The sequence below is a fragment of the Schistocerca piceifrons genome, chromosome 1 (assembly GCF_021461385.2).
Source record: "Schistocerca piceifrons isolate TAMUIC-IGC-003096 chromosome 1, iqSchPice1.1, whole genome shotgun sequence".
NCBI lineage: Eukaryota > Metazoa > Arthropoda > Insecta > Orthoptera > Acrididae > Schistocerca > Schistocerca piceifrons.
Window position 1 is genome coordinate 300,623,303 of NC_060138.1, and position 22,907 is coordinate 300,646,209.

At 40.5% G+C, this 22,907-nt stretch overlaps 1 protein-coding gene across 1 annotated transcript in view; it reads right to left on the reverse strand.

Annotated features, from left to right (window-relative positions):
• LOC124782852 (AFG3-like protein 2) overlaps window positions 1-22,907 on the reverse strand; it is a 198,091-nt gene that overhangs the window by 84,779 nt on the left and 90,405 nt on the right. Inside the window, exons 4-6 of the mRNA XM_047253977.1 lie at window positions 7,381-7,474; window positions 6,558-6,723; window positions 4,933-5,071 (exon numbers count right to left, since the gene is read on the reverse strand). Of these exons, the coding sequence (XP_047109933.1) occupies window positions 4,933-5,071; window positions 6,558-6,723; window positions 7,381-7,474 (399 nt within the window). The remainder of the gene's footprint in view (window positions 1-4,932; window positions 5,072-6,557; window positions 6,724-7,380; window positions 7,475-22,907) is intronic.

Here is a 22,907-nt window from a genome sequence, read left to right on the forward strand (position 1 = left end):
AACAAACTAAGCTGCACATAATTTACAGTCAATAATCACCTGAAACAGTGAAATGTTGATAGTATCCTCACCCACTCAATGGCATGAGAAGGTAGCTACTAAAGTCAAGTGAACAGATCAGTCACGGAATTATGTAATATTTAATCCATTTAAAATAACATCTGTTGTTGAAATTCATGAGTTTGGGGGTGCAGTCAACACAGCTGACCCCAACTGCAACTACATACAGGGAACATGATGTAACTTGTATTACTGACTGTATACAGCCTAAGAATTCTGTAGTGTGGAGACTATGTCTGTTGTGGCTGAGCTTTGATTCTGCTTGGGGGTGGAGTTCCACACAAGTGCAAACGAGTCATTATCCCTTAGCAACTGCATAATATGTGCCACTATCCGCATTAGTATATATCAGCTAAGAGCTTTCTTGCAGGCATAATTTTTAGCGTCAACCAGTCTAATAAAAACCGTGTTCTCTCAGCTAACTTTTGTGATGTTTTATGTTTTCTCTATGTGGTTTATAATACAAAAGAACACTCATTTAATATTTTTCAACAAAATATATGAAGTTTCATAAACAAGAAGTAAGAACTTGAAGTACCAACAAGGGGAATTGAATGAGCAAGTGTAATGTCGACAGACAACTTATACTTATCAGAACTTCATGTCAAAGGCTGTGAAGCTGAATGGATACACTTTGTTAGCGTTGTCAGCACTGTTCCATGTCATGTTGTGTCAGTCTACTATAATACATCGTATCTTAGTTCCATTATAGGTGATGTTTTTTATAAACATTTTCGGAAGGTGCCACCAAATAATGTATAAAATGCATGACTGACGGTCGATTTTTGGGTTTAAAATAACAGCAGCTGATTGTCACACAAGCATTTTCTATGACCTCTTTTTTTTTATCTCTGTTAGCTATCATGTGGATTTCCAGAGGCACTTTGGGCACGAAATTTAAACTCTTTGTTCTCTTTCGGTTCTACTTGCTGATCAACTTAGAGGTACTTTTATCATATTCCATTGAATAAATGGTATTATTAACTGAGATTCATAAATCCGTGTTTGTTACCACAGTTCTCAATCAATTAAGTTAATATTTATTATGCAGAGTAATTTTGCACTTGAGGAAAAAAAAAATATTACTAACAGAGATTACAGTGTGTGACATATTTAAGTTTCGATCTGGAAGGTCCAATAATTGAAACACCCTTATTACGGTGGTAATTTGAACATGTATTTTCAAAATTTTTTTTTCTTTTTCTTTTTTACTTTAGCCGTGAGATAGAACAAGCAGATATGATACCATTTATTTTTGCCTGCAAATACAGAACACATTATAAAACATCAAGTCGTGACAGGACACACAAAATGTCACCCACTGAAATGATTAATTCATTTTGCAACTAAAATTTATGTACTTCTTTGTTTCCTGAATTTCATGATAACCCCAATCTGGAGTGGAGAACATCGAAGAAAGAGTAAAAAGAGGGGCAAACTCAGAGGAGAAGAAATTTTGTAGGTGAAGCACAAACACAATTTGAAATTTTCATATTCTCATACTGGCTTGCTTGCTACTAAGTGGTTGCTTATAACAGCTCAATGTTCAGCTTGTTACTTTTATGTAGTTTTTATTATTCCAGTTGTGTGCAGTGTGTTTTACATACTCTGATAGTGAAATCTGTGCACTGGGACAAGAATCGAGTTTGTTGCTGTTAGATTGAATTTCTTTCCAAGCCTATTACGATGCTACCATCACTGTTGTAAGGCAATGAATCGCGTAATAAGTAATGTTATTAGTAATTTTTAACAGAGAAGCAAGTTCCGTTTTTGAAATGTTGATTACATTCAGGTTAGCATGGAAATGGATAACAAGAGACACTGATCCAACTAACAAAGTTGAATTGAGCCTTGCAGTGGAAGCCTACCACTCAGGAAAGCCAATCGGTGGATTTAAAAAAAAAGAAAGAAAGAAAGAAAGAAAGAAAGAAAAGTTATGTCTTCAATAATGCATGTGGTGTTAAAACATGAAATCTGAATTCTGAATGTGCAAGTATCCATTTTGGCAGAAATGACAGAAACCTTGAAAAACAAGAAACTGTCAACAGTGCTGACAGATTTTGAAGAAACAAGATGCTGTCATATTAGAAACTGCTCAACTTTCAGAAAAACAGAAGACACAGGTGAATGAAATATCTGCTGAAATGTTAGCTTTCAAAACTGAATAGGCCAGTTTACCTGAGGCCATGCAGAAGTTAGTAAATAAAGTTACTGAAATAAAATGAGCGCTTTCCACATTCTCTGAAACACTGGCAATTCCAAGTGTTTCTGCCAGACAAAAGGACTATTCACCGTGTTGCGTTTATTTGTGTATTTCATGAAACCGTGCCGTGATCATTGTTGGATGCTGAAAAGATAGGCTCCATCACTGGCTATGTCCAGGCAGATGCTCCACTGAGGACAAAGCAGCAGCAGCTGAATACTGCCACACCCATGACATGTTTGAAAAATCTTCCTAGCTAAGCACCCACTTGCCAGGGTTCAGTAGCAACGCTAAAGAAGTCTTCAATCTGGGGTTGTTCCGCGCATATCAGAGTACTTTAGGGAAATATTTTGAGAAATACACCATTAAGACCAGATACTCTGGTAACACCATGTCTTATTGTCATGTGTTGGGAATATTAAAGGCAATGTTATACGCACAGATATGGGAGAAACTATCCATGTTATCAGAATCATATTTGGAGGAATTACTATCTCTGTTGGATTTCATAAATCTAATCCATGTAGACATGTAATCTATGTGAAGTAATGGAAAATTTAACAACAACCATAATAATCACAATTCTGAACAGAATAATCATGCTAATCACAGAAGATCATATAATGTGCTGGGAGAGGAGTGGAATGAGAACAATAACCTACCAAATCATAACAACACCTTAAACAGATAAAAGCAACAGTGTCATGATAATAGGTACCATCCTGGATATGGAAACAATAGTCATACTCAGTGGCAACAACCACAACAGGGTAATCTAATTACACAAAACTGGCTTAGTCTGATTTCAGACAGAGGTGTGACATATCATGTAAATTCTCTGTCCACAACTATCCAGGAAAACTAAGTATGACCATATTCAGCCCCACAGTAATAATCAAGGAATTGGTTAGGGGCAGTGATCAGTCAATCTAAAAACTTTTCTATTTTCACATTATTTGTGTGTGTTTCCTCCTGCCACTGCTTGGTGAGTGCATTTTTTTATCTACTGATTATATTATATAATTAAACATTAATTTTTTTCCTTCCCAATTTTCATAGTTTATAATGTTCAGTTTCATGAATCCAGGCAACAGGGAATAAAACCTATAATAAAATGATGTACATAATTAAAAAACATTACTAACAATAAACCCAGAAAACTCCATTTCCAAACAAATAAGAAAAAGCTGGAATACCAACAAATTATTTCATAAAATATTTATCAGAAGAAACAAAATACAACACGAGGATGTGGCATCTAAGAGGCAACTGATATTTTCTTCTTTTGCTCTTAAGACACCATATTACTTACACTCATGTGAAATGAATTAAACACATCTACAGAGTAGTGCGTTAGATCTGATTTTGCCCCCATAAAAATAGCTACTTTGTCATGGCATAGACTCCACAACAAATTGAAAAAAAATTGACAAGTCATCCCAACGAAGAACCACTCCAGTACCTATAACAGCTTTTAGAGAGTGGTTAGAGCTGAGTCCACAGTGCATACATCTCACTTGATGCTGTCTCGCAAATGCTCAATAAGCTGATGTGGGTGTACACAAAAGCACCCTCACAACTATGGAAGTGGTGTTCATTTCATTGTGGTAATTCAAGAGAGGTGTGGCAGTTAACTGCCTTCCTGGAGGTACAATTACCTAGACGACAGAAGCTAGTATTGTTCACTAGTGAGAGACAATGGGAAGTGTATCAGGACCTATATTCTATGCCATGGAAACATGTCTCACATAGAATACCTACACCACCTGCAAGAATAATTTCCTGTTGCTACATGCAGTTTTTAACTTACCTGTACCTTGAAACTGATGCTTATCAAAGTGTACCACAACACATCAGTACCGTAATGCTATGAGTGTTTCTGTGCCTTGGGGTCCTGTGACATATGGGGCAATGGTTTCTACAGCCCACAGCAAGGAGTTAGTTCTGAGCAACAGACATTCACCAGTTGTTCTGCACTTAATTGATAACTATGTGCTGCACTTAGCCAGTATATTCACTGTTACCTCAGGGATACTCAACAACTACCCTTATCCGAGTGTGGCTCTTCATGGCAGTTGACTCTTGCGGGAAGGAAGGGGGCCAATTATTTTTCCATTGATTGAGGTTCTAATGTTATGTGTAAACTGAACACTAACAAGGCAGCTGAATTAGTATCTCATGGCGTTACAACTGATTGTTCATACTGAAGAGAGAATACTGATAGATACACATCTGACATTAAATGATGCTGTACAAGATTATTGTAATTTGATTTGGCTTTAATTTTTATGATAATGTAACATAAATAACTAAATGAAAATGTGTTAGTGCTATGGCAGTCTGGTCAATAGAAAGTCATAGCTGACCACTTACAGTAAGTATAATGTCACTTGTCATATCTTCATTAAGTGACTGGTCATGGTCAGCACGTGTGATACGATAAAGATGATGTTGCTATGTAGTCCCTGTTGCATGTATGATATGGATATGGCTCTGAAAATTTATTGGTATGTTTTGTCTCACAGCCTCTAAACAGCAAACAGCAGGGTCACCCCCCTCCCCAATACTCAGAAATTTATACAATCAAATTACAGATTTCATAAAACAAATTCTTAAAACGTAAAACACTGCAATTTTATTTACTTAAATTATTTATAAGATGTGCATACTTAAATCTCACTCCAATGTCACTCGAGTTTATTAATTTGGCAGTTGATTCCATAACACCACCAAACAAGCCACCACCTTTCCGGCCGCTACGTCCTCCCATCACTTCAGCTGATCTTCGCATCATATAAATCAAGAATCCTGTAGAAATACGAGGTCAATTTTCCATGATAAATTAATACTAGCATTAAATTAAACTTTTACTGACAAAATTATTAATGAAACTTTCTTATGTAGATTAAAGCAAGCGTTCCCACTCACACTCACACTCACACTCACACTCACACTCCCACACTCTCTCTCTCTCTCTCTCTCTCTCTCTCTCTCTCTCTCTCTCTCTCTGTGTGTGTGTGTGTGTGTGTGTGTGTGTGTGTGTGTGTGTGTGTGTGTGTGTGTGTGTGTGTTTTGTTCTTTGTTTAACTACATACACTGATGCAAAGGAGTTAATGGTAATCTCATCCTCTGTCGCAACCTATTCCAGATATTAATATCAATTTGTTCCATTTGTAGGAAACATTCCGAGATAACTTAATATGGTCTCCAGTTGATGGTTTGCTGCAAATCTCGTCACAACTTGCAAAGCAGTCACAGATCATAATGGGTACTATTCAGTTATTGGTGCTCATTTAGATCTTTTTTCTCGCTTTTCCCTCTCTGGAGAAATATAATTGATCTCCCACTGTAAAAAACCTGAAGCCAGAATCTTCTCACCCCGACCCACTCCATTACACTACTTGCAGTTCCTTGTGAATGATTTAATGGAAGATGCAGAGAAATACTCCGGTGCCAACTGTGCTCAAAATTTTACTCTTGAACCTGCACAGAAAGTAGCAGCAAATTGCCTCGAATGTGAGTGTGGGTTATAGGTTACATTTTTTCAGTAGAGAACTTGCCTACAAAAGGCAAAGACTCCAAATTTGAGTCTAGTCAAACACAGACTTTTAATCTCCCTGGAAGTTTCAACACAGAGTCTCCCTGTGAATACTTTTCAACTTCAGCAGTGGCAACAGATTCTCCAACACTTACTTTGTTCTTGTCAGGAAATTGATTTTTGTACCCGCAGTATTAGTTCTGGGTCCAGACCTATCCTTCAGCAAGCGTACTACTTATCCTTTCATTTTGCTGTTTTCTATTTGTCATTTCTTAAGAAGAGCTTAAACTTTTAAAATTTTGTATGTGCGTGTCCTGCTGCAACTGGTAATTAGAGCTCTTTATCGGTACAATGCTGCAAGTATTTTTGTTCGATTCATACTGCTCCTTGCCTCAGTAAGTTTCAAATAAAATGTTTAGCTGATACTGAAATTTTTACTGTAACTTAATGTTTCTCTTATCTCTGATAAGAAGTAGTGCCACACAAACATCATTTTACCTCACAATTTAAATTTTAAGATACTTCTCTCATATATTTAGTCATTCCATGTGCAATGTATTATGATAAACAGATAATAATATGTTAATAAGTGAGAACTTAATTGAGGCTAGCAACTCTATCCCCCCCTCCCCCCCTCTCTCTGTCTCTGTGTGTGTGTGTGTGTGTGTGTGTGTGTGTGTGTGTGTGTGTGTGTGTGTGTGTGTGAACGTGCACATGCACACAAGCATGCACGCTAAGGATAACTTTTTTATTTACCTATTATCATTAAAGTGGGAAGAATGCCTGTAAGGCTTGCAGCTTCCAGTTCAGTCTTATATATTACTGGAACAAAGTTTGGTGGCTCAATATTCATTTCAATTTGTGCATTTTCAAGGTTTCTTTCAAATGAATCAACACTGCCAATGTTGAACCAGAGCACACTCTGCAAAATAAACAGGTGAAAGTAAAATTGTGGGTGTGTACAGAATTTAGGGAGGTAATTCATAAATTAAGCTCAGGTTTCATTGGGAAGCACCACAAGGTAATCATTTAGTTAAAATAAAGCATTGACAATCAGCAGCTAGCATTTTCTATAGAGTCACACTGCAAACAACAGTTAGGTTCAGAATAATTTTCATTTATTTTTGCAGAATGAACAAATATTGGAGACAAAAGAGGTGATAATTTTATCTTAATGTTGAACAGTTCTCAAACTCAATGTTACAATAATATGGAGGGCAGCTCACAAGACACCTTAAACACAGAAATGATGAGAAGCACACAAAAAATTAGGGATCACTCAGAGCACACAAACTTCCCTGGTTCTCAAAGTCAACATTAGAAATATATTTTCGAATGAGTACCTATGAAGTTCTGTTTCACTCCTAAGTAAAAAAGAAGTTCAGTTACACACTTTTTGCGTTCTCCCGACTCAAACCAATTTAAGGTGGCGCGAAGATGTGTCTCCTCAAAAGTTGTTCTATTCTATCTTCAATATTTGTAACAACTTAAAAAATAAACTATCACTATAAATATGAAATTTATCCTCAGGGGCACCCAAGCAACTACATCATGCCTGAAATAGGACGAGAACACTTACTGAGCCATCCACTGTGTTTCCTGGCATTAAACGTACACGGACCCACTTCTTATTGACAACTTCAAGTTTTTCCACAATTCCCTTTGCAAGGTAACTGGAAATGAAAGAAAAAGTAAAACAGACTAGTATTGCCAAACTTACACAATTACAAAGAATAAAGAGACTATAAATTTGTAAAACATATAGCTGCAAATCCATTACTACTTCCAAATTATTATCTGGACCACTTTCTCTGAGGCAACACCTTGGTTAGACATTTCTTACTCTTTGGCCCTTCTTATTAATTGTTTTCCAGCTTTTCCATTCTTCTAATGACAGACAATGTGCTAAGTGGACAATCATCTTCTGTCACAAATATTGTTATTACTCATTTCTTATTTTTTAGTATACTCATACTGCTTTAAAAAAAAAACTAGGGGAAACTAGGAGGTACAGAGAATATCTATTTGCACAGATAGTTTCCAGGGTCAGGACACTGATTGTACCCATATGTAGAACTTCTCTCTCTCTCTCTCTCTCTCTCTCTCTCTCTCTCTCTCTCTCTCTCTCTCTCTCCCCCCCCTCCCTCCCTCCTCCTCCCCCCCGACCCCCTCCCCCATGATGAAGTTTGAAGTTACAAAATTATGAGTCATGAAGAAAAAAAAATTAAAAAATAAAAAAAATTTTGGATCCTGCATGTAACTTCAGTAACCATTACTTATGTGTGAAACATTCATCATGACTTTTTTGTGTGTATATTTGTTCAAACGTGTCTCCATCTGACACAGGTGACCATGTAAAAGTACATTTGCACCAGGAATAGAGCTCTTTGGGCTATGCCTTAGAGCCAAGAGCTAGTGAGATTTTGTTACTGTTAGGTTTTCTTTTGATTTTCAATGTTTGCCTCAGCACTGTGCATAGGTCAAAGCTTGTAAAGAGTATTCTCTTACAATCATCATTAGCTTAATAATGAAATAATCTGTAGGATGAGAACAAAATTGCTGGCAAAATTCTGCAGTGACTAAGAATAATAGTAAATAGAGAATAATTCCTGTACTTCACGCACTAAATGGCCAGTTTGGCTGCAATAAATCTATTGTTAATAATGAAATAAAATGTTATTAATGAATGATATATGTAGTACAATGTAAATATAGTTAAGTGTCTCAATGTCCACTGTAAAGACTTGTCACCAACTGAAAATTTAAATAATATAATTTCTCAGGAAATCTACTCAGTTTGTGTGACCTCACCCAGACAACCAGTGACTTAATCAAAGACTGGTTATGGACACCAGTAATTGGAAATTTGTGGTAGTATCTTATGGGATCAAACTTATGGACACCAGTGTGTCTGATAGTTCAGTCAGTCATTTAACCACCTAATAATCATACTTTATATTGACGTTATAGGTCTTCATGGCAAGTGATTTAGAAACACACATGCATTATAAAATAAGATAATCTTTATCCTTCAAATTGAAAAATCCTTTTGGTAGGAGAAAGAGAGGACACTGGAGTGAAGGGTAAGAAGTACAATTATTGAATAGGAGAAAAGTTACTCCAAACTATGGACTACAAGAGAAAACATGCAGGAAAATGTTTCAAAGTAACAAACAATTTATACTTATGTAAGATAAAAGTTAAACTGCAACTTCGGTTGTGTCACCTTTGCTTTAGATGTTCCTGTTTGCTGGCTGCTAATCAACAAATTTCTGCTTTTCTTATGACTCTCTCGCCCATACGAAGACATTTTATCACAATCACACGGAAAATAACGTGTCTCAAAATTGTATATATTCTATCTATGGTTTTATTATAACAACACTGATTAAAAGCAGCCTAATCTTGCTTCATATACTCTGAGCTCGAATAATTTATCAGTGATCAGTTTACATATCTGAAGGCAAGGTGGGAAATTCTCCGACTGTTACAGGGATTCTGCCATTATTGATTACATTTCTGTGTATGTTATTATCCAGTGTTAAGTATCTACTTGAACTGTGAAACGCTTTTGCTGATTTTAGATTTTTTGTAGGAGTAGGAATCACTGAAAACATTGCAAACTTAAAATTATTATTTTGGGACAGTTTATCGTCAACAAAAATCCATTTTAAGTAGCTGAAGGTTTAAAAGGAGTATGCACATTAATTTACAGTTAAGAAAAAGGCTAACTGATACAAATGAGCTTGTATGTCCTTTGATGATAATTCACATGGTGAGTCTCCCAAAAGTCATCACATCAAGAATGTGCAAGATATAGTCTTGGGCAATTGATGACTAAGGTTTTAGAAATAAATAATGCCATACGTGTATCAGAAGGGAAAAAAAGGTATATTTTCCAAAAAGAATTAACCCTTTGGCCTACCCGTGATCTCACGATTGCTCAGGTCATAGTAAACAAGAAGATTGGTTGTGCATCAAGCCACTGAGCTGCTTAGCCACGTGGTTCAATCCACACAAATGTACATGTTGTATGACATGCATATTTCGGTGCAATGTAAGGAACTGTGCAGTAATAAACTATGTATGGGCACAACCGATAATTTTAAGATGTCTGGAAAGTAAATATGACGCAGTCATCAGCGACTGAATAAGGTACGAGAAACAATTTGTAAATTAATACTCAATTTAAATTACTTATGTTTTAAGAACACTCTTAAACAGTTAGAAACCACAGTAATACTTAAAAGAAAACCACTTCCTACTGTTGTGCAGAATTCTATTTATTTTTTCATCCCAAAGAACGCCTGAGAAGCCAAAAAAATGGTTTGTGACAAAATAAATATACATTTGCAGAACATTATGAAGGTTTTCCTTTTTAATATTATCATCATGTTCTGCCAAGCACCAACAGTAAAGTCAGTAAATTTTATTGACCACAACGTTGCACATGTATTCTCATTAGTACATCTCTGGTTGACAAAGGACCTCCTCTTTTGTAAACATGTGACAGCAAATTTTTTTCTAACGTTTCTGCTATTTGAAGTCTAAACTCTGTGTAATTTTAATCTGCCAGGAAGTTTCTGTGTAATTTTGTTTCTTTCTCATATGGTTTTTGTTGTACAGAATACATGAATTATAAAGTGAACTATCAATATCGAAAAAAACTGTGCCCTTTCAAGCATTTCCTCAGAGGAGGGAAACCTACTAATATCTGATCTTTGGGTTCCATATCAAACGTTACCCTGCTGTAATCAATGGTAAATATTGGTTTGAAAGTACAGTTTCACTGACTTTTCTTTTGTTCAGAATTTCTACACTTTCATCCCTTTTATCCTTCCGCATTAATGCTAATATACCATTGCAGCTTCTAATTATGCATTCCTTTTTTTAAATTTTGCTTTAACAAAATCTCCCAGCATATTTTTTCTTTTAAAGCGTACTGAACCAACAACATTTCTTTCCATTTTCAAATAAATTTACAGACTGTTTTGGTGATGAATACCAATTATCCGCATACAAAGTGTGTTCTTTATTTAGTACTGATTTTGGTAACTCCATCACAATAGTTTCAGACACATTGCAATCAATATTCATTTTGTCATTACTGAATATACTGTAAAATCGTAGCAGTAGACAAATGCCAATACACACAATTTATATAAAATTTTATCCCAAATCTCACCCTCTTCAAGGGATTAACCCTTTGATTGTTGAGGTAACACTCTGTCATTACCCCTAATAATGTCAGAACTGTGAAAGTGCCAATTCGTCAGCAGTCTAGTTTTGTTTAGCTTAAAATTTGCCGCTAGGTGATGCTAGTAGTATTTCTGCTTAACATTTCGATTTAGGTGTTCATTGATTGTTGTCTACTTTTGAATACTGTAGCACTGAACTACTGTTGATCGATAACTCTGCTACTGAATTTTTTGTTCATTTATTTACATCATGCTAAGTAACACTTGTTTACATTCTGTTATTGCATCCAATGTCATCGTTCTTGTGCTATTTTTCTTTAAGTTAGTGTTTACAGTTTGGTTATTTGATCATTTTGCAATTTGTTTTGATCATCTGATGACTTTACTAGTTGATAAATGACAGTATCATCTGCAAACAACCTAAGAGAGCTGCTCAGGTTGTCTCCTAAATCTTTTATATAGATAAGGAACAGCAGAGGGCCTGTAACACTACCATGGGGAACATCAGAAATCACACCCGTTTTACTCTATGACTTCCTGTCAATTACTATGAACTGTGATCCCTCTGACAGGAATTTCCTGGTTAAAAATACACTTTTACCTGGATGAAAATACACTTTACTCCTGTGTGTAAGTACATTTTTTGCATTTTAAGTGAAAATATACTTTTACTCAGAGGTGTAAAACTCATCAATCCTTTGAATGGTGAAGGTTTTATACACTGGTATAGGAGTTCAAGGCACTTTAGGAAATGAAACCCAGCAAAAAACAATGTTTTGGAAAGATCTTTCCTGTGTGATAGCATTTACGCAGTATAAACAGGAACTCTGCCAAATGTAGCAACAAGAATTCCACCAAATACAGCACAATAGCTTATGATGCACAGAAATTGCGACTGCAATGCGCCTTTGTCAGCCAATCATAGCTTACATCACATGATCCCGCCAGTCACTGACAGCAGGTATTCAGAGCATAGGACACGTGATTTAGTCAGCTAATAGCAACATCATTGCTAAGCAGCATGAACACACAAAAAGGAAAAGTTAATGGCTTAAATTAATATATGTACTGCTTAGCTACACAAAAAGCTAAGCTTTCACATATAATACTGGTTGCCAAAAATTTTTTTATGATTGTCTGCTGAGAAATAATTTTAAAAGACTAAATTCAGTGATTTGTCTCTGTGTAACCTCGTGTTTCTGTGCCCGTATGACTGAATAAAGGATTTTTATCCATTTGATGATTTTAATAAAGACCAAAACATCTTTGGATTTATCAAATCAGTTAGGGAATTTCTCTTTTGAATTGACTGAACACATGTTAGATTTGTAATGAGGGTCTCTCTGCTTTCAAAGAAACTTTCGAACAAACTACTGAACCATGGCACATCTTGTTTATCCTTAACAGCACTGCTCAGCACATGCATATCTTAAGGGTGTGCTTCCACCTGTTCTACCAAGCAGCTGTTCCCATTTTATGCACACTATTTCAACAACTGACTCGGCCACCTTCTTCAGGTGCTGCAAGTTTTGCTGCTAAGTGTACTCATGCCAAGAAAACCTGAGAGATCAAATATATACCTGATAGTACTGTACGACACAATTCTGACTATTCCTTTTAACAATTTTAGATAACACAAAAACAATCAATTTCTGACAATATAATGTAACTGGATAGATAAAAAATCCATTCACCAAGCGGCGCAATAGACACACAAAAGAAGGTTATAATTAGACAAGCTTTCTTAGCCAGCTGCTCCTCTTTCAGGCAGAAGGGTTGAAGGGAAAGGAAGAGGGGTGGGAAAAGGACTTGAGAGGTCTAGGAAATGGGATTGATTTCAGAAAAGTCACCCAGAACTGCGGACCACGGGATGCTTACCACATGGGATGAGGAGGGAAGACAGACTGTTGCAGCTGCACCATCTGCTGCAGTCCCCAACAATCAACCAGTCTTTTCTTCTCATCCCGTCTGATAAGTCTCCCCTGATTCGAGGTTCTGGTTGACTTTTCTGAAACCTACCCCTTCTCCTAGAGTCTCTAGTCTTTTTCTTTCATCCCTCTTCCTTTCCCTTCAACCCTTCTGCCTGAAGGAAGAGCCACTGGCTCCAAAAGCTGGCCTAATTATAATGTTTTATGTGCGAGTGTTCTGCTGCCGGTTGGTGAGTAGATTTTTTATCTATACAATTACATTATTTTAACAATTTTAGCCACTGATACTGTAACAGTCTTTTGAGCACTGATGACGATGACTACGTTGACTATGGTGGTGTTGAATTTAGAGTGCTCAACTGCAAGGTCATCAGCATGTTTATTGGATATCAATAACATCTTTTGGTTTGAACGATGTCTGTTCTCACAAGTGAAATTGCTGAGGGAATTCTGTAAATTTCTTCAGAATGTCTGGCTACATTGACACTAATGCACAGTTTACATGTTTTTAAATTCTCAAACAGTCATAAGGATGGCTGAATAATTAAAGAAAATGCAGAGGCCAAGCCACCCAGTCAGAGCTCACTGACAACCTCTCCCCAACACTTCAGGTAGGAGATCTGATACATCACAAAATTTATAATATGTGTCACATAGTTGCCATCGTCAGCTAGGATGATGGGTAGGTCTCCTGCCAAGCAGACGGTTGCCTTACATCATACTGAAAATGGTATTCCACAGGCTTCACACATGGATGGATCACCCCACCAGAGAACAAAACTGTATATTAATGGAAAATGTCTTATTCTTCACTATAGGAGCATCACTTCCATTACAATTTGTTGTCTTTTTCCCCAAAGACACATGATCTTTCTGACCGACAATAAGATGATTGCGTGCAGGGAGACCGAATACCACAATCCCCACTGCAGAATACCACTTTTGTACAGATTGAAAGACAATGAGCAAATCTGAGCAGCTGAGAAACTTTCTACATGCTCTAGAGGGCCTGTACAGTGAGTGGCCAGTGGTGATAGAGATGCTGGTTAGCTGAGTATTAAAGACTTCAAGTTTTTACCTGTCATGTTTATTATGCCAGTGGTAGTGTGTGCTATACTATCTTAGACCAACTTTAGAATTCTTGATGTCTATTCTGTGGAATAATTATTTATATGTAGATATATGGTACAGGGTATGGGATTTACATCAATCTTTGTAAACAACATTTTGATTGTTGGGAATGTACTGAATTATACTAATATGGCTTAAACAACTAGTAAGGACAATAATTTGCAATGCCAATATTGACTGTAAAAACCAATGCAAATGTAGAAGTGAAGGTAGCTTCATGAAGGTAGTATTTTGAAGAAACTAAGAAATATGTTAACAATGGGCAGTGAAAGTTAACCAGGAAAACATGAATTGTAAAGGCAAGTCATTGAAACTGGCGAATTATTCCTTTCTGTGTGAAATACTTACTTTGCGGTAAGCCATTAGTAATGTTTTATCAATTACATTTCATTCTACCTACTATTGTTCAAAGACTTGCTGGTGTTGCAATGCATTATTTGTATTTTGGTGGCTAAAGAAAAGAAAAAAAAATTTAGACTTTTATTGCAAACACCTATCATATTGTAATATCTGTTGTTCACTTACACTCATCACTAAACATTGTATTTAAGTGCATAACAGAGTTTACTTCACGAGTTACTGCTTCATTAACCCGTGGTATGTACAAACTAATTCTTATTATTGCTGTTTATTCAGTTCACAGTGCAAATCTTTAGTTCTGAAAAAGAGCAAAGAATGGGTACTTTTGATACTGTGTACGAGATGGATAATCGTTTAACTGTTATGAAATGACTACCATTATGTCAATGTAGAAAGTATAGATGTTCTGTTGAACAACCCAAGGGTGTACAGCCAGTTTACGGTGTCCAGTGGGCACAATATTTTGACACACTGACATGTTGCCATCGTCAGGTGTATTGACGAACTGATCTCTTAAGGTTGCATGATCAACTTTTATTCCTCCCTCTGCAGGCTACTCCACATGCACTCCATGCTCGAGGTCACTGGTAGCTGAAGCAATGATTGCATCAGTGACTGTCCAGTGACATCTGGTGGAGCAGCTCTGCTGCATCGGAGTGGATGTAGGCATTGTGCCCAATTTGTGTCTTCTTGATTAGACACTGGGACAGAGTTCCTACATCCATCCTGCCAGAGCTGGGGTGCCACTGATACAGTACTGAGTGGAGTGGCCCCAGAGGGAGAGGTGATGAGTCAGCTGTACTTTTTTTTAATAGCACACGTACAAACACACGCACACTTGGAAAAAAGCAGAACACAAAGCCATCTTATAAAATTATATAATTTACCAATTATTTATTTTGTAAATACATAATTTTGTGACAGCACTGTGTAACACAAATAAATAAATAATTAAGCAGATAAATAAAAATTTAACTTTTAACATGGGTCCTGACTGCGGATGAGAAGCCATTCACAGCTATTGCAAATAGTACCACACTTAGATTACTATCTTATTGGACATAGACATGTTTGTATGGGCGCACGGCAGCAAGCTCTTTAGTGCCCGTGCAAAAACAGATTGAGACGAGTGTCAGTAAAATACACAAGACAGGAAGATAAAACAATAAAACATCATGTAAAACACAGGTAGCAAAAGTTGGAAAACTTTGTGCACACCCACACAGAACCACGGAACAAAGAATTGCATCAATAGGGAAACATTAACAAGGCAGGAAGAAAGTGGTATAAGGAGCTAAAACAATATGGCAGATGGCCGTGGCTGGCTGGGAAAAAAGATAGATAGATAGATAGATAGAGAGAGAGAGAGAGAGAGAGAGAGAGAAGCCAGCTGCTCTGCCAAGACTAAAACCTCCAGCCTAAAAGTTTATGCCAGGGTTCAGACACATCACAAAATTTTGAAACCTTAGTCACACTCGTCTCATGATCAGCTAAAATAAGAGGGCAGGCTCCCACCAATGTTTGCTTCTGCCCTTGCATCACGATATAAAACGCACTCTACTGAAATATGGCAGATAGCAACATGCACACCACAAGCATCACAAAACATAGGATCCTCTCACTGCAGTAAAAGGCTGTGTGTGAAATGGTTGTGCCCAATTCTAAGACACTTGATTGTCACTTCGTCCCACCTGAGCAACTGGCAGGAGGAACGCCACAACCAGGTTGTTGACTTCACCAACCGCAGATTATTGGCCATCACCACCAGCCATTCCTCATCCCACAACTGCATACACTTCCTGTGTAATGCAGGTACAACAGCCTGTAAGGGAATAGAACACACTGCCACATCCTGTTCTCTGCAGGCCTCCTTGGCAGCCCGATTGGTCTGTTCAGTTACCAATATCCCTACATAACCTGGCACCCAGCAGAATGATACCTGCTTATCCTGCTGTTGGAGCAAGTACAGTTGGTCATGTATCAGCCAGACCAACTCCTCAGCTGGGTACAGGTTCTATAGCGATTTTAAGGCACTAAGGGAATCTGAGCAGATGAGAAACCGTTTGCCCCGAATATGATGCATCTGCTCCAGTGCCTTCAGGACTGCGTGGAGTTCCAATGAGAAAACAGTATACTCGTCAGAAAGGCGATCCCTGGTGACATGGTCAGAGAGCACGACAGAGCAGCCAATGGCATTCCCTTGCATGGAGCCATCAGTGTACACTATTGTGAAACCATGATGCATATCTAAAATGTTAAAAAACAGAGACTGAAATGTTAAATCTGATGTATGATCTTCCTTAAAATTCGTCAAGTCTAAGATAAGTCTGGGTCTCTGGAGAAGCCAAAGTGGAAATCTGCTCCCACTGTGACATAAAACATTAAAACCCCCATCTCCAGAAGACAGTCCTGTGCACAAATCCCATAGGGCCTCGTTGCCTGTTGCTGGTTACAAAAAAAGCCTTTCCAGTGGAGGCTGAGCAACGTTATGGTAGGTGGGTGTGTATGTTGTGGACAGCTTTTTATACACCTGGTGCAATGTAAGTAACCGTCGCCTGACATGAAGTGATGGTTCACCAGCCTCTGCACAGATGCTTGGTATGGGGTTCATTCTGAATGCCCCAGTGGCCAACGGAATTCCTTCGTAGTGCACCATGTCCAATAACTTTCAATAAAAGGGTCTCGCAGACCCATATACTGTGCACCCATAATCGAGACGAGATCACACAAATGCCCTGTAAAACTGGAGCAGACAAGTCCTGTCTGCTCCCCATGTAATGTGGCTAAGACATTTTAAAGTACTTAAAGACTTAAGTGACTGTTTTTTCAGGTCCTTAAGATGTGGTAACCACATAAACTTAGAGTCAAATATGAGGCCTAGAATCCTCACTGTGTCTTTAAAGGTAAGGACAGTGTCCTTCATCCTCAACTCAGGAAAGTTTAAGATGGAACAAGAATGGTTAAAAAGAACACACACAGACTTCTCGTTGGAATACTTAAAACCACTCTTCTGCGTCCATTCCTACCAACACTGAAGACTTAGTTGCAACTGACGTGTTGTCGTTGCGAGGCTTGAAGAAGAGCAAAACACAGGGAAGTCATCCACAAATAACACTGGACAGGACAGTCACAGTTAAAACGCTATCTTGAGGGACACCGTTCTTCTGCTCAAAGTGCTCAGACAGGACATCACCGAATTGGTATCTAAAATATCGTGGCGAGAGGAAGGACTGAATAAAAAGGGGAAGACAATGACGAAAACCCCATTCATAAAGTTGCTCCAGGATAAGATGCCTCCAAGTAGTGTCGTAGGCCTTCTTGATGTCAAAAAAATACACCTAGAAGGGGATGACAGCATAGGAAAGACTGTTGTATAGCCTCCTCCAGGAGGGCAAGGTTATCAAAGGTGGAGCGATACCTCCTGAACCCACACCGAAAGTGACTAAGGAGGCTGGATTCTAAGATCCAGACAAGGCAGTGGTTGACCATCCACTCCAAGGTCTTTCCCACGCAGCTAGTGAGGGCAACACTACAGTAACTACTTGGGCAAGTACGGTCTTTCCCAAGTTTTAAAAGAGGAATTAAAATTGTCTCATGCCACAAGATGGGAAAGTGATATGACATCCAAATAGCATTAAAAAGTGTGAGGAGGATATCTTTGTTTCGCCTTGTGGGATGCCGCAGCATACTGTAATGGATCCTGTCATGACGAGGAGATGTGACAAGCTGCATACAATGCAGAATCCAGCTCCCACATGGAAAATGGGCGGTTGTAATCTTCATCACAAGTGGACTGGAAGCCCAAACTACACCTTTCAGCAACCGCGTTATGGTGCTAGGAACCTAGATCCTGACTGGTTGCTGCAGTAACTGTGGCAAAATATGCTGCCATGGTCTGGGCAGAGACTTGAGGATTGATTTGGAGAGTGCCGTTCCCCCATTACAGCAGCCATGGGGCACCTGCCTCCTCTCCCAAAAATTCTCCTGATTGTCTCCCACACACAGAACTTTTGGTGGAGGCATTAATGGGAATCAGGAACCGTTGCCACATCATCATCTTGCTTCTCTAATAATTTGGCGACATTTTACCCTCACCATCCGAAAGGCTGCAAGATTCTCTGCAGTTGGCTGACACTTTAAACTACACAGAGCCGCATGCCAGGTCCTGATTGCACAGCAGCATTCGGCACCCCACCAAGGGACAGGTTGCCTCTTCTGTTGTCCCATGGACTGTCGAACGGATGCTGCAGCGGCATGGTGGATCATTTTGGTAACATGATCCATCCATGCCTCAACATTTGCACAATGTTTGGACTGGGCCAACTGACTATAAAGTGTCCAATCAGCTCTACCAAGTACCCATCGTGGCAGTTACCTTTCGGGTTCCACCCCATCTGGCAAGTCAATCAAAATCAGGAAGTGATCAGTTCTGAGCAAGTCACTGACCACTTCCCATTGGGCAGTGTGAGCAAGAGCTGGAGAGCAAAGCAAGAGATCAATGGCAGATAATGTCACAGTTGCTGTGCAGAAGTGAGTGCTCTGTCTCGCATTTAGCATGTATGTACACGACTACATGAGAAGCTTTTCAGTTGCTCTACCCCTGGGGCAGGTAGTTGCGGAGCCCCAAACCACACTGTGTGCATTAAACTCACCACAGAGGATGAAGGTGCGGGGGAGCTGTGTAATAAGATCAGCTAGGGCCTCTTCATCAAGTGCATCATGTGGGGGCAAGTAAAGGGAACACATTGTCAACAGATGATGCACATGCACTGATGCAGCAACTGCTTGTAAAGTTGTCGTAAGTGAGAGAGGCAAGGAGTGGTGGTCGGTAGTGACGAAAATACTTACACCTCTCTAGCTCTCTCTCCACTCAGGTCATGAAGCATTTGTGGAATGAGAGGGAGTGGAGGGGCTGCCTGGATCCAAGGCATCTAACTCCATGATGTCCTCCTCCTCAGTCAGATGTCTTTTTTTTTGTGGTTTTAGGGCGCACAACTTCAATGGTCATTAGCGCCCAGACTATGTTAAGAATGCACCGCGAGGCACAAGTTTAAAACAACAACTAAAAGGGAAAACACGATAAAAGACAGACTGACAGGCATAGGATTAAAAAAACAGCATCATCAAATGTCCTTAGAGAGGTTTGTCAAATTGATGAAACGAAGAACGCGAGCAGCTTCTCGTGGGTCATCCGCTAAAATGGCATCTAGAGTACATGGCAGGCCAAGATCAAGACCCAGTGTGTTAAAATCCGGACAGGACGTTAAAATGTGGCGGACCGTCAGCAACTGCCCACACGGGCAGAACGGCGCCAGCGCAGCCGTCAGCATATGGCGATGGCTTAACCGGCAGTGTCCAATGCGTAACCGGGCCAAAACGACCTCCTCCCCCAGATAAGGGCGGGAGGAGGACGTCCAAGCCGCGGGAAGAGGTTTCAAGGCCCGAAGCTTGTTGTCTGTAAGTGCAGCCCAATCGGCATGCCACAGCGATAAAATGCGCCGACAAATTGCTCTGCTACAATCCGACGAAGGGACACAACAAGAAGCTGTCCGAGGCTGGAGGACCGCAGCCTTGGCCGTGGCATCTGCAGCTTCGTTCCCAGGGATACCGACATGGCCAGGAACCCACATAAAGCTAACCGGAGAACCGACGTCCACCAGCTGCTGAAGAGAGCGTTGGATCCGGTGCACGAAAGGGTGAACCGGATACGGATCACTGAGGCTCTGGATGGCGCTCAGGGAATCGGAGCAGATGACATAAGCAGAATGTCGGTGGCGGCAGATGTAAAGAACAGCCTGGTAGAGGGCAAAGAGCTCAGCTGTGAAGACCGAACAATGGCCATGGAGCCAGTATTTGAAACTTTGTGCCCCAACAATAAAGGAACACCCGATCCCGTCATTGGTCTTTGAGCCATCTGTATAAATGAAGGTCATATTGATGAACTTCGAACGAAGTTCGACAAAACGGGAGTGGTAGACCGAACCGGGGGTAACCTCTTTTGGGAGCGAGCTGGGGTCAAAGTGAATGCGGACCTGGGCCTGGAGCCAAGGTGGCATGTGGCTCTCGCCCACTCGAAAGGTTGCAGGGAGTGAAAAATTAAGGTGTTGAAGGAGGCGACCAAAGCGAACTCCAGGGGGTAGCAGGGCAGAGACATACAACCCGTATTGACGGTCGAGAGAGTCGTCAAAAAAGGAACGATAAGACGGGTGGTCGGGCATTGACAGTAGCCGACAGGCATACCGACAAAGCAGTATATCGCGCCGGTAGGTGAGTGGCAATTCGCCAGCGTCAGCATGAAGACTCTCTACGGGACTAGTATAAAACGCTCCGATCGCAAGTCGTAAACCCCGATATTGTATGGAGTTGAGGCGGCGTAAGATGGATGGCCGTGCAGAGGAGTATACAAAGCTCCCATAATCCAGCTTGGGGCGGACGATCGACCGATATAGATGAAGTAGGACGGTTCGATCCGCTCCCCACGACATACCACTGAGAACACGGAGGACATTTAAAGAACGGGTACAACCGGCAGCCAAATAAGACACAGGTGGATACCAGCTAAGTTTCCTGTCAAATGTAAGACCTAAAAATTTTGTTGTCTCCACGAATGGGAGAGTAACGGGACCGAGTCGTAAGGACGGTGGGAGAAACTCTTTGTAGCGCCAGAAGTTAATACAGACCGTCTTCTCGGCAGAAAAACGGAAGCCATTGGCGACACTCCAGGAGTAAAGACGGTCAAGAGAACGCTGAAGACAGCACTCCAGGACACAGGTACGCTGCGCGCTGCAATAGATGGTAAAATCGTCCACGAAAAGGGAGCCTGATACATCAGCTGGGAGGCAATCCATTATTGGATTGATCGCGATGGCGAAGAGAGCGACGCTCAAAACTGAGCCCTGTGGCACCCCATTCTCCTGGTGAAAGGTGTCTGACAAGACAGAACCCACACGTACCCTGAACTGTCGATCCATTAAAAAGGAACGAATAACGAGAGGGAGGCGACCACGAAGACCCCATGTATGCATGGTGCGGAGAATGCCCGCCCTCCAACAGGTGTCGTAAGCCTTCTCCAAATTAAAGAACACAGCCGCGGTCGGGCGCTTCCGCAAGAAGCTATTCATAATGAAGGTCGACAAGGTAACCAGATGGTCAACAGCAGAGCGGCGCCTACAAAATCCACATTGTACATTGGTAAGTAGGCATCGAGACTCGAGCAGCCAAACCAATCGAGAGTTAACCATTCGCTCCATCACTTTACAGACACAGCTGGTAAGCGAGATGGGTCGATAACTGGAAGGCAAGTGCTTGTCCTTCCCCGGTTTAGGAATCTGGACAACAATAGACTCGCGCCAGCATGCGGGAACATGTCCCTCAGTCCAGATGCGATTGTAAGTACGAAGAAGAAAACCTTTACCCACAGGAGAAAGGTTCTTCAGCATCTGAATATGAATAGAATCAGGCCCTGGAGTGGAGGACCGTGACCGGGCAAGTGCGTTTTCGAGTTCCCGCATGGTGAATGGGGCATTATAACTTTCACGATTCGAGGAGCGGAAGTTAGGTGGCCTAGCCTCCTCTGCCTGTTTGCGGGGGAGGAAGGCAGGGTGGTAATGAGCGGAGCTCGAAACCTCGGCGAAAAAGCGGCCGAAGGCATTGGAGACATCCTCCGGGGCCACAAGGACGTCATTCGCGACCATCAAGCCAGAAACTGGTGAGTGGACCTTAGTGCCAGATAGCCGGCGCAGGCTACCCCAGACAACAGAAGAAGGAGTAAAACTGTTGAAGGTGCTTGTGAAAGCAGCCCAGCTGGCTTTCTTGCTTTCTTTAATAATACGACGACACTGTGCACATAATCGTGTATAAGTAATACAATTCGCCACTGTAGGGTGACGTTTAAATGTGCGTAAAGCACGTCGACAAGCACGTAAAGCGTCTCTACATGCTGCGGTCCACCAGGGGACCGGTACGCAATGTGGAGAAGAAGTAGGGTGAGGGATGGAATATTCAGCAGCAGTGAGAATGACTTCCGTGAGGTGTGCGACCTGACGATCGCAGCTTGTGAAGGTTTGATCCTAAAAGGTCGCCCTGGAAGAGAAGAGCCCCCAGTCTGCTTTGGACATGTTCCAACTAGATGAGCACGGGGAGGGGGTATGCTGCAGGAGATGGATAACACACGGGAAGTGGTCGCTCGAATATGTACCAGAAAGTGCATAAGATTGAGCTGGTTGAAAATGTCTGCTAACAGGGAGTCCCTCGGGCAGGATGCCGGAGAGCCCCAAAGGGGATGGTGGCATTGAAGTCTCCAGTTAACAAAAATGGGGCAGGTAGCTAAGCAATAAGCTGCATCATATCTGCCCTGGTAACGGCAGATGACGATGGAGTGTAAACGGTACAAATGAAAAATGTAAAAGTGGGGAGAGTAATGCGGATGGCAACTGCCTGCAGGCCGGTGTGCAACGTGATGGGATCGTAGTAAATATCATCCCGGACCA